Source organism: Carassius carassius, chromosome 4 (genome assembly GCF_963082965.1).
Source record: "Carassius carassius chromosome 4, fCarCar2.1, whole genome shotgun sequence".
Taxonomy (NCBI): Eukaryota; Metazoa; Chordata; class Actinopteri; order Cypriniformes; family Cyprinidae; genus Carassius; species Carassius carassius.
Window position 1 is genome coordinate 16291302 of NC_081758.1, and position 13439 is coordinate 16304740.

The 13439-nt window shown below is 36.2% G+C and overlaps 1 protein-coding gene across 2 annotated transcripts; it reads left to right on the forward strand.

The window, feature by feature from the left end:
• Positions 1-450: 450 nt before the first annotated feature.
• On the forward strand, positions 451-13238 carry LOC132138083 (serine/threonine-protein phosphatase with EF-hands 2-like). Of its 2 annotated transcripts, XM_059547646.1 has the most exons (19): positions 451-760; positions 1721-1777; positions 1917-1934; positions 2085-2093; positions 2464-2591; positions 3895-3949; positions 4046-4221; positions 4314-4428; positions 4508-4554; positions 4633-4799; positions 5677-5713; positions 6652-6801; positions 6890-7237; positions 8284-8469; positions 9847-9989; positions 10209-10315; positions 10421-10584; positions 10679-10766; positions 12800-13159. In XM_059547646.1, exons 2-19 carry the CDS (start codon positions 1726-1728, stop codon positions 13126-13128), a joined length of 2319 nt encoding a protein of 772 aa, XP_059403629.1. In that variant the 5' UTR covers positions 451-760; positions 1721-1725; the 3' UTR covers positions 13129-13159. The 2 variants fall into 2 exon arrangements, with proteins under 2 accessions (XP_059403629.1, XP_059403628.1); XM_059547645.1 differs by lacking the exons at positions 451-760; positions 1721-1777; positions 1917-1934; positions 2085-2093 and having other exon boundaries at positions 2242-2591; positions 12800-13023; positions 13108-13238.
• Positions 13239-13439: the final 201 nt, after the last annotated feature.

The following is a 13439-nucleotide window of genomic DNA, read 5'->3' on the forward strand; positions in this document are numbered from 1 at the left end:
CTGAATAAATAAGCTTTCCATTGATGTATGGTTTCTTAGGATTGGACAATATTTGGTCGAGATACAAATATTTGAAAATCTGGAATCTGAGGGTGCCAAAAAAATACTAAGAAACTCATCTTTGAAGATGTACAAAATGAATTCTTAGCAATGGATATTACTAATCAAAAATTAAGTTTTGTGGTAGACAATATACAGAATATCTTCGTGGAATATGATCTTTACTTAATATTCAAATGATTTTTGGCATAAAAGAAAAATCTATAATTTTTGACCCATACAGGGGTTTTTACTTATTTTTTATTTTTTTGACTATTGCTAAAAATATACCCCAGACTGCTCCATCTGTTTCCTTTGAAAGTGCTATTTCCTACAAAGTCCAGTCAAGTCGAATCAAGCTATTACCCCTAATCCCTTTAGGGCTAGTTGACTTAATTCAGCTACACAGATGAAGACTGTTAAGATGCAGAGAAACAAACACACCTACTGAAGGCCCCGGGAGTTTGACACAAGATCTTCCCTTATTTTTGAATGAAATAATGGATTTTTGCTCAGGACATTGAAGGTTTCTCGGGGGACATGGGGAAGTTTGTGACTTTGCTTTCTTTGTGTCTTCACAAGCTGATTTATTTCAATTTCTACTATTTGCATTGACTAACTCAAGCACCGATGGGGTTCTTCAGGCGGATACATTCCTTTGGATGATATGTTGTGGAAATCAGTCTTTTGGGATTTCCTTGATTAAAGAGAAACCCACCAGGTGAGATTTACCCACCTTGATTTGTCATCTCTGGCTGTAACCTTTTATGGTTTGGATTATTAAAGACGGAGTTTTCTGAAACTATTTACACCAATTAAATTCAAGGAAATGCCCAGAAAAGGTACCAAAGTACTACGACTAATTTAATGGTAATCTATAATGAAATCTTTAACCATTTTTTTTAAATAGGCAAGATTTTGTATGGGTTAAATTATGTTACAAACAAAGAAAAATTATAAATGTATAATTCATAGAATATTTTTCTATAGCAGTAGCACTTATTTCACTTTACTGCGAGCAAGATTCAAAGCATGTCACATGAGCTTTTGTCAACAGCACTCTTAAGAAACGTAACCTCAAAACGAGATTTCTTTTTCTCTTGTTTTTAAAAGTTGTGAGATAACTACTCAAGTTCTTAAACTTAAACACTGAATGAATAACAGATGTCTGGGTGATTTAGAGTGAGGCAGGGTCATCATTGAGGGTTTGAAGCTTGGTCTTTCACAGAGTCACAGGTGTGTGTTGACGTCGTCTGCTCTGTAAAGAATATTGAGGCCAGGGCAAGAGAGCAATGAAGCCAAATTAACTCGCTCTCTGGATCTCATTAACGTGTGCAACAACATGACATTTGGTGTTCATGCAAAAAACTTGAAATATATTTTACACTATTTTTTATTATCATTTACCAGAGTAGATTTTTTTTGGTCTGAACTATAGTATATAATAATATATTATATAATATAATAATGTATTGTGTAAATTGAGTATTACCAAATTAAGTTATTTAAAAAATATATATATATACAATGGTTTCTTAAACATTTTTTAAAAAATATTGTGCAATTGTACTTTTGTAATGCAATTTGTATTAAATAAATATATAAAATACGATTCAATGTGCTCGATTCATAAAGTGTCATACAAGTGCTTAATAAAAGTCACATTTTCTACCTTCAGGAGAAACTATGGGGTGTGGTGCCACAAAAACCAGCAAATTCAATAGACGATTTGATAAAGGTAAAATGTTTACAATAACATTTATATGAATGGCTTGTGTAATTCAAAGAATATATGTATGTTTGTGTGAGTTTTGCTTAGTCGAAGACTGTTTAGTGTGAATATAACTTAACCTAAAGACTTCTTCTTTTTAAAACAGATGGACATGCCATCCCAGGTGAGTTTTTACCGGTGCAGCAAAGCTTGTGTAAAACCTTATTTATGACAACACGGTTGGTTGTCAATTATTTGTGTGCAATGTCAATATATAAGTAGGCTAACTCATTTACTTTCTCAACCTTTCTTTTTTTTTCATGCATATCTACAGCGGCCATAAGTAAGCAAAACTCATATTTTATGACTACTGTGATATCTGTTTTGGGTAGCACATCCTGTACAGTTATAAGACTTACAGTACACTGTAAAAATTTGTCTTATAAAGAAAAGAAAACAGCCTACTGTTTTAAAGCCTAATCTTTAAATATGTTAACTACTGTTTCTTGGTAATTTTGTGAAATTTACTTGCAAAAATCTAATCTTACACCATTTTTTAAAAATAAATACTAATATCTCAAATGATACTCTACTGGATGTAAATCTAGAAGCTTGACATGAATACTATTGCACTTATAACAAAATGGTTTAATTATATTTAGTTAAACAAAAAGGAAAAACCCTTTCTGACCTCTTTTGCATTCTCTTGAAAGCAATAAAGGCAGCGGTGCTGATCCAGCGCTGGTACCGACAGTATGCGGCCCGCATGGAAATGAGACGCAGATACACCTGGAACATCTTCCAGTCCATGGAGTACTCAGACCTACAAGACCAGATCAAAGTAAGAAATCCATTCTCCACACTATTTTTAACGCGAGAGCAGGTGAGGCCATTTGGAACTTGAATGTCTGAGGCTTACGGTGTCATGCTTTGCAGTTTTTTTTTTACCTGTACAAAAACAGTCCATTTTGCTGCATGATATTGCAAACAGGTATTTGTTATCATATTATTTGAATTCAATTGAATTCAAATCTATTTACTGTTTACTGTACTTTGACAAAATTCTAGTTATTTTTGGTCATTCCACGAAATGGGTGCCTTTTGCGTCCCTATGAAATAATCAAGCATAGGATTAATATAACAACAACAACAAAAAATTATTGTGATTTAAAAGCATAACAACATTATGTATTCTTTCAAAAATATTACATCAACATAACATCAAAAAAGTCAATTAAATATTATTTTAAATAATCTAAAAAACATTTATACTAATTAAGGGTAGGGGTTTTGGCTTGTCCCTCACTATGATTTTTATTTTTCAGCAGGCCTCTTATTTAGCAAAATGAAGGCAAAAATGTGTTGTTAATAACTGAGATAAGATGATGAGATAGAGTAAAAATATTTTTTCCCATAACTCATTGTCAATAATGCATCCATGTAAATGCAATGACAAACAAGAGCAGTAAGGCCCTCCCCAATATAACAGTATTTATATACAGTATGTATATGTAACCCAATATATCACACAATATAATGCAATACAAAACAGTAAAACTTTACAATATTATGTAAACAAATATGTGCATTGTATGCCGAAGAATGTGTGTCCTGTCATCCCTGTTACTCGGGTCAGACTGACGTCTATCCTGTTGCCGTCATTCATTTCATAAAAATTGTAAAAATTATATTTGATTCGGCCTTTTCAGGTTTTTCCATTGTAACTTTTTAATATGTTTTATTATGGACAAAGCCCTTTTTTAAAATCTCTCTTATTTGACGTGGTAACCCTCCAAAATAAATGAGTATATTCTTGGTCATCCGAATGACAAATATTAATATATTTTAAAAAATCAAAAATGTGAAAATCCCAGTGAACTAAATGCTGCTCACATACATATGTGCAAAAAAACTATTGCATAGTTCTTATCAAAACGTTTGTATACAGTAATGCTTGTGTCTGTAACAGGGTTGACAAAAATATCAAAACATGGATAGTCTATCCAAAACATGCAAGCTTGGAATTTTCAGAGAGGCGGAAAATGAAAGAATGAATGAATGAATGGTCTACTTAATTTTACTGTGAAAACGCTGAACAAATGTAATATATGACAAATAAATTTCTTTCTCACTTTCTCACACAGTTATACAATTTTCTTGGTTACCTGATGGATAACTTCACTCGATCAAGCAGTGAACGTAATCAAAGCTTTTGCATATAAACACATAACATATATAAAACCTTCCCCAGAAATGTATCCATGCTAAACACATGCTTTATGTTCTATCATGTAGGAAAACTGATCTCACATATCTTCAGAGAAAACGAGGTTTGCAGAGATGCAGAGTGGGAGAGATACTTCAGCTACACCAATATCGATGTCCCAGACATTTACGCTGGCCCACGACTAACCTTTCCTTTAGATATGGACCAGGTGGCTGATCTTGTAGAGGCCTTTAAAAACAAACAAGTAGGTGTTCCAGGAGGATGCATTAAATATATGTTTATGTATAAGATAATCAGATGTCTTTAACCATGCATATTTCTGGTTTCTCTAAGCAGCAGCTTCACTCTCGTTACGTTCTTCAGCTTCTTCTGGAAACATGGAGGTTGCTCAGAGTGTTGCCAAATATCAACCGAGTCTCTACATGCCATAGCAAAGAAATAACCATTTGTGGTGAGAGAGACACATTTTTTTTTAAAATTAAAACACTATTCAATGCCCCTTCTAAATAAAATTATGAACTTTATTACAGGTGATCTACATGGGCAATTAGAAGACCTGCTACTAATATTTTACAAGGTTGGCATTCATTTATTTTACTCTCAGCTACAATATTGTGTTAGCCTGATAAAGCATGTCTTTAAGTATATCTTCCAGAATGGAATGCCGTCACTGGAGAAACCTTATGTTTTCAATGGAGACTTTGTGGACCGAGGCAAAGACTCCATGGAGATTCTGCTCATATTGTTTGCTTTCCTGCTTGTGTATCCTGGAGATGTTTATCTTAATCGAGGAAACCATGAAGATCACATCATTAATCTGAGGTAATGGATACAGTATGTGCTGAACAAATGTATTCACTAACACACTATATAAGATACTCTTAAAACTTTGGACAGTACTTGTATTTTGCGGTATTCCAGCTTAGTAAGTTTAAAGCTAACGATACCAGTACTTTAGTAAGAATGGGTCCGAGCATCATAGTATTTTTTTTTTATTCCTCCACTGCCGTTTCATACATAACATGTTTTATAGAGTCTCTTAAAAAAACAATGATTCCGAATTACTAAATAGTTTCATATGAGCCACTCTAGTGGTTCTTAACCACTAGGGGGCATAAGCAAACTTCCAGGGGTCCCCTATAAATTTACATTTTTTTTGTATTAACATAATCTTAATTAAAATGCCAAAAAAAATACTAAAAATAAAGATGTACAACATTAAACTCAATATTTTTTTTTTACGATTTTCACTCAGAAATTCCTCGTAAATTTCACAATTAATTACAAAGAAACCGCAAATAAAACATTGTAATAGTATTTTCATGTAAAATATACTCCAGTAATCTTTTATTTACTTAAAAAAAAGAAAAAAGAAAAAGTGTACAACAGAAGTACATATCAGCTTAGAAAAAGCGGCCTTTTTCTATTGTCTTGGACAAAGGAGGCCCTTGGAGTCAAAAATTTTGAGAATCATTGGACTAGATGAGTCAGTGTACTAATATTTGTGAGGATGGGTCACAAGGTGACACTATAATATGATAATTAACACTTAACGTCAGACCTATAAGAGAATAAAGAAGAATAAAGATTCTGTTTTCATCTGAATCAAATGCTCTGATTTATTTCCCTTTTTCTACGAGAAAAACTTCTTCCACTTTGAATGTTGTTTTTGTGAAAACATGTCGTTTTCTCTTCAAAGGTATGGCTTCACCAAAGAAGTACTGAGCAAATACAAGGTAGGCCATTAATTAGGCCTACATCTGATGTCTGTGCATTGTAATTCCTCAGAGTTTGTTTAGCATGTGGTGTTAGCCGTTTATCTCTGTTATGAAACAGTAAGGGATTTCCTTCTAAGAACAGCACCTATTAACAGAAAGTGGCCAGCTCAGACTTACAGTTTAAAAGGGGACACTCTGGTCAGTTCTCCTGCAGTTATTTTCACAGTTAATGTGGGTCAGTCCTCGGTAAGAGGATTACAACGAGCAGGCTTCAAGACTTCATGTACTCTCTCTCAACTGTGGCTGTTAACTAACTAGATTAGAAATTAACAAACCTTTGACCACATATTATGACACCTTAGAAGGAAATTGAATAAACGGATACAGTTATTTTCATACCATTGGAAAGGTATTATATTAGAATTTTAAAGAACTTCTGGCTGTTAATGAGCTGGAAATCAAATAAACTTTTGATTGAAATGTGATTATTGGGGAATATAATATACAGTTATGAGTCATTTGTACTGTATTTATACTAGTATTCTAGAAAGAAAATCCGGAAAGCCTTTATGTATTATTTATTATAAAAGTATTCGTAATGTATGTTGTTATACATTTGATCTTTTCATAAATAATTTGAACCAAAGTTAAAATGCATTATAATTTTTGAAGGTTTGTTTATCTAGTATAATGTGTTTTAATGCATGATACTTTCAATGATGAGTACTTTGCAACAAGATGAAATATTTTTTTCAATGTATTTTACTTCAAGTGTTTATGTTTATTATAGTTTTAATTGTATGTAATGATAATAACTCTGCTGCAATAAGATAATATCTCATTACATCATCAGTAATGTGTTATGCTCTGTTCTTTTGCCATGTTTCTGCCCTAACCTTCACATTATTTGATGTGCTTTGTTTCCTCAAATCTCTCATCTGTTCAATTACATTAAGCTGCATGGGAAGCGTATTCTCAAGCTGCTCCAGAAGATCTTCAGCTGGCTGCCTTTAGTGACAGTAATCGACCAGCGGGTGCTGATAGTCCACGGAGGAGTCTCAGACACCACTGATCTCGCGCTGATAGCTCGAGTGGACAGACACAGAGTGAGTCCAACAAACGGTTAACATGTTGTTAAAAGCATAAACATCTCCTCTTTTTTAACTGATGTTAAAAAATATTGTACTTCTATAGTATGTGTCTTCTCTGAGGCCTCCTAAGAAGAAGACTCCATCACGTATTAATGTATATGCGAATTCAGAGCGTTTACCTGAGATGATCCTCTGTAAGAATACAATGGGCTCGCTGACCTTTCCCAAACCGTTTGGTGCTCGGGACAGTTTTCAGAGACGCTCCCTTCAAGACTTCTCAAGCACCATGGCTCGGACGCTTGAGGGGGAGTTTGAGGTTCGTCGTAGACAAGCAGAGTTTAGTCTGTCCAGCTTCAGCAAGTCTCACAGCATTCTGAGCACTGCTCTGTCGCCTGACTCTGAACCAGACTCATCACAGTTCACTGACAACAGCAATGATGAGTGGAAACAGGTGGGCTTCTTTGACTGTTTTGTGCTGTGACTGATTTGTAGTACTAAATGTCCTTAAAGAGTGATTCTCAACCTTTTCTACTACCAGTATCCGTAACTATATTCAATGGCCTAATGACTTTTCCAGTTGTTTGTGATTTACTGAATAGTGTTTAATACTTAATACTTTAGGGATTAAGGATATTAAAGTATTATGGATAAAGAGTTTTTACATTTTTATAAAAAAAATAAAATATTTTTGCTCAAAATTTCTACCTGATAAAATAGTTGTTGAGCCTGGCATACTCTCTTAAAAATAAAAGTTAGATTTTTTTTTTTTCAATGAAGAAACATTATTGGTTCAGTAAACAGTTCCTTAAAGAACCTTTCACCACCGTAAAAGAAAAAAAAAGAAAACCTTTTGTGGAAAGGAAAGATTTCATGGATGTTAAAGGTTCTTCAAGCATAGATGCCAATAAAGAATCCTTGTTTTTAAGAGTGTAACTAGAAACATTTTTAATAAACATGTTTATAAAATGTATAAAAGGCCCAAAGAGTTACAAGATTTATTAATTTATATGACTTTTCCATGTCTAATTTTTTTTTATATAATTAAAATAATAACGTTTTTGAGGAGGGGAATTAAAAAACGAAATAGCTTGATTTTTTTAGTTGTTCGAGCTTTTTTTAATATTAAGACTATTTAAAATAATTTTAGGTTAATTTGTGGACTCCGGCCCCTTGTATAGTTTCGCAGCATTAATTTCAACTCATCCCCATAAACTGCGCTTAATGTATGGAAACTTTTGGAAAAGACAAAATAAATGTTAAAATGCAAACACACATACACACACACACACACACACACACACACACACACACACACACACACACACACACACACACACACACACACACACACACACACACACACACACACACACAAATAAGTATATTCACAAGAAAAATGTAACATGAGACTAGTGGGATAAATGTGCCCTTTAATCTGGAACGTTTGCTTTAAATGCAAAGCAAATAATTTTACATTTTCCTCTTGTGTGCCATCAGATTTTGGACCTGCTGTGGAGTGACCCCATGTCTCAGGACGGTTGCATTCCCAACGAGGTCCGTGGCGGAGGCTGTTATTGGGGTCCTGATGTCACGGAGGACTTTCTGAACAGGCACAATCTCCAGCTCATCATCCGCTCACACGAGTGCAAACAGGACGGATACGAGTTTTGCCACAATCGTAAGGTGAGGAATGCAGTGACCTGAGCCCTCAGACAGACTTTTGAGAAGAAAATAATAATGACTATGTCAGTTTGGCTGATATTAAAGCAGAGTTCTTTCTTATAGTTTTTAGATGTGTGTAAGGCAATGACTGAATTTATATGAACATACTCATTTGAAGCCATTATACACAGTCTTACATTAACGTTCATGTACTTATGTTAATTTTAGCTCATGTTAATTTAAAGCAGTTTTTAGGACACTATGTGTTTTTAGGACACCTGTGAGTAAAATAGTAATTCTCTAGCCGAGCTCAGAGTAAAATTATTCTTCAGAGGTTGCCCTTTCATATCTCAAGGAATGCAAGTTCTCATTTACTGTACAGTATGTATTATAAGCATAATAAGCATCTCAAAAGCTTCTTCTAAAAAATCTATTTGAAAAGAATATAAAGAGGGTGAAAGAGTTCAAGGTAACACTTTCTTTTAAGAACCAATTCTCACTATTAACTTGCTGCTTATTTGTATGCATATTACTAACATACTGGCCTTTATTAGTACTTACAGTACAAAGCATATATCAATGGCTTATTCTGCATAACCGTACTTTAGACCCCTTAATCCTACCCCATACCTAAACTTAACAACTATCTTGCTAACTATTAATAAGCAGGAAATCAGGAGTTCTCCTTAGTAATTTTTCCCTTTCTTTTAGGAGAACATCAAGATAATTGTAATTTGTTAAAAAAATCCCATAAAAGCTTTGTTTTTTTTTTCTTCATAGCACAATTTAAGATATTTTGGATGAAAAAACTGTGAGGTTTGTGACTGTCCCATAGCCGGCCAAGTAAGTTACAATGTCAAGGTCCATAAAAGTATGAAAGACATGGTCAGAATAGTCCATCTGTCATCAGTGGTTCAACCGTAATGTTGTGAAGCGACGAGAATACTTATTGTAAGTGAAGAAAACAAAAGTAATGACTTTATTCAACAATTCCCTTGTCAACCGTCTCTGTGTCTCTCCACATCACTGTATGCTGCGTATGCTCTTCTGTATCAGCTGCATCACAAGGATGCTCTGTTTTCTTTCAAATCAAAGCTAAATACACGTAGAACCAGCGGTTAAACCACTGATGGCAGATGGACTATTCTGACGATGTCTTTCATACTTTTCTAGACCTTGTCAGTGTAACTTACTTGGCAGTCTATGGGACAGTCACAAGCCTCCCGGTTTTCATCCAAAATATCTTAAATTGTGCTCCGAAGACGAACGAAGCTTTTATGGGTTTGGAACGACATGGGGGTAAGTGATTAATGACAAAATTTTAATTTTGGGGTGGAGGATCCCTTTAAGGTTGATTTGATTAGGTTGATTATGGTTGCCCCTCCATGCTTTTTTCAGGTCCTGACCATTTTTTCAGCCTCTAACTACTATGAGGCTGGCAGTAACAGAGGAGCCTTCGTCAGACTGGGTCCAGATCTCGTGCCCTACTTTGTTCAGTATCAGGTCACCCATATGACCCGAGGACTGAGCTTTCCACAAAGGTAATCAACATGATACCATCAGCCATTTGAACTAGACTGAACTAGAGGAAGGATTTTCATTCACAATTTTAAATGTATTGTTTGGTATTGATGTAGGATTTGGTGCAAAAACTACAGCAAATGTTCTGTTGTAATCATTGGATATGAATGTTACTATTGTTGTTATGGTGTTATAGTTTCATTGTCATGTTTCTGGCTCATTTCTTGGTGTTCTTTCAGTGTAAAACGCACAGAGCATACAGCTTTCAAAGCCCTACGAGAGCTACTGTTTGTGCACAAGTCAGATCTCCTCAGTGCCTTTCAAGAGATTGACAAGGAGAACACAGGTATGCACAACTATCTATGAAATGTGCATTCAGTATTCTGCCACCTAGTGATATGATGATATCACTACCACTTCTTAACTAAATAAATGATCTTCGACCCGACAGGACTGATCTGTTTGAATGACTGGGCCAGTGCAATCGTGCAAGTTCTTCACCTGGATCTGCCTTGGCAAGTGCTTCATCCTCAGCTACTGTCCAGCACCAAAGATGGAAAGCTGGACTATCAAGGCTGGTTCCGTGATCTTGCTTTAAAAAAGCCCAGATCTGAGGTAAAGCAGCCCATTTGATCATGTCTGCTGTGTTTGTAATGCAGAATGGCTATGGATATGTTGCAGTAACTGCTATCCTCTGTTCTGTCTACAGCACATTGAACAGACAATGCTGGAGACACTTTATAGACATCGCTCCACACTAGAGACCATTTTCAGGATAGTGGACACCGATAATTCAGGTTTGAAAAATATATGCAGATAATAATAATAGCTAATTTAAGTATTTTAGATCTTTATAGATCATGTTGTGAATGATTCATCCATGTAGGTTTAATTTTTAATGCTTTTTTGATCAACATAAATGTCATCTTCCAGTGTAAACAACTTCTCTCTGGTGACGTTTGCCAGACGTTTCTCAATCATTTATTTACTCATTTATTCCCACTTTAATTCCGCCCCTTTTTGCATTCGTTTTTCATGTCCCAGCTCTACAATTTTTCAGTTTTTAATAATCTGATGTACATCAAAGGACAGAAGAAAAGATCAGTCGCTACTTCAGTTTTATTGTGACTTTACATAAACGGTTACTCATAAACAAATGACTAGTATTGTTAAAATATATGCTCAAAAAGGCATAAACTCATAAAAGATGACCCATTTTACATATATTGTGGCCTATATTTCTGAGTGAAATGGCTTCTTGAATGAGAAAAAAATTAAAGGGCGTTTTTGTCCATTGGGAATTGGTTTGATCATTGTTGTTTGCTAATTCTCATTGGTTGCGGGAAGGGATGGAGTATTCTTCCACTGCAATATATTACTAAAATGAGAATTGTCAATTGACCCTTTGCAAAGACCTGCCCCCTCTTAGTTACTGTTGCTACGTCCGACGAGCCTTGGTGCTCTCACCGCAGTGAAAAATACATTGCAGAGCAAAGAGGACAGATTTAGCATTATGATTGGTCAGCCAATCAGACTCCTAGCGAAGGGTCAATTGATTGCGCAGTGATTTCCCTGTTGAAGATAGTTCCTGCATACGCAAGACTCCTGTTTGTGGATTACAGCTCTGCCTTTAACACCATCATCCCTGACCTCCTCCACAGCAAACTGACCCATCTGAATATTCACCCCCTCCTCTGCTCATGGATTACAGACTTTCTCACCAACAGGACTCAGTATGTCAGGCTGGGCCCACATCTCTTACAGCCCCGCACAGTCAACACTGGTGCTCCCCAAGGTTGTGTGCTGTCCCCCTTGTTATTCTCACTGTACACCAACGACTGCACCTCTGGAGGCCCTTCTGTCAAAACCATCAAATATGCGGACGACACCACCATAATAGGCCTCATCTCCAACAGCGATGAGTCATCCTACCGCAAGGAGGTCAGTCTCCTTGTGTCCTGGTGTGCAGTCAGTAACTTGGAGCTTAACATCAACAAAACAGTTGAGATGATAGTGGATTTCCGCAAAAAGCCCCCGACTCATCTTCTTCTGGTCATCAATAACTCATCTGTGTCTGTGGTAGAGCACTTCAAGTTCCTGGGCACAATCATAACGAACACACTCAAATGGGACAATAACATCTCCCAACTAGTGAAGAAAGGCCAGCAGCGCCTGTTCTTCCTCTGCCGCCTGAAAGGACTACGGCTCAGTCCCCCCATCATGGTACAATTCTACAGAGCGGTCATTGAGAGTGTGCTAACATCCTCCCTCACGGTCTGGTTTGCCTCTGCGTCTGCCCGTGCAAAGGCAAGGCTGCAAAGAGTCGTCCGGGCAGCAGAGCGGATCATCGGCTGCCCCCTGCCCCCCATTATGGACCTGTACAGCTCCAGGTCCATTAACAGAGCTGTGAAGATTGCGGCTGACCCCTCTCATACTGCCAATAATCTGTTTAATCTTCTCCCCTCTGGAAAGCGGTACAGGGCCTTTTTGCCCAAAACATCACGCCACCGCCACAGTTTTTTCCCCCAAGCAATAGCCCTCCTAAATGATTCTTAAATATTGGAATTCATGGCACTTTATTTATTATTTAACTCATCACTTTTTACATTCATATTAACGTATTGCTTATAATGTCTCTATTTGTCCTTGTATTGTGTTTTTGTAACTGTTTTTTTTTTTTTTTTTTTTACTGTGTTGCCTGCATGGAGAAGGCCAAATTCCTAGTATCTGTATACATGGCGAAATAAAGTTGAATTGAATTGAATAGAACAGACAAAATGTAACTGGGTGGCTTTGAATATTACATGGCTTGTGTTTGCATTTCTCCCAGGTCTCATCACTTTTGAGGATTTCCGTCAGACGTTGAAACTGCTCAGTGCCTATCTGAAAATGGAGATCTCTGACGAGGTCATCAACGGGCTGGTTATCAGCACCGACACAAATAATGACGGTAGCATTGACATTGATGAGTTTATGGAGGCTTTCAGGCTAGTAGACAAAAGCAGACTCGAGAGAGGTAAAAGTCTACTAAAGCTCAAGCAGGACAGTCAGGGCCTTCCCCAGGAGACAGAAACCCCACAGACAGCCGACTCTACAGCTCCACAGATTTCACAATATCTAACCTCACAGACTGCAGACGATCCAGCTTCACACACCTAAGACAATCCAGCTTCATAGACTGAAGATCTGTTATAAATTATAACCTTCCCTTGGTATTGAAACCTGACCCCAGATTAACCTTTTTAGACTTTAATGCTCCTCTCTTAACCAAATATACCTAATGGTTCAGGTTTAGAATACACCTATGTTCAGTGCTTAATAATAAATGTTCTCCATGCTTCATTACTGTACTACATTGTATTGTAAGCTGCTGATTTTTCAAGAGTTTATGCATTTGGTTTTATCTCCCCAAAAACAAGTTTAAGATAAAGAGGCTTCTACTGTTTGCCTTCATTGCCTCTGACAAATTT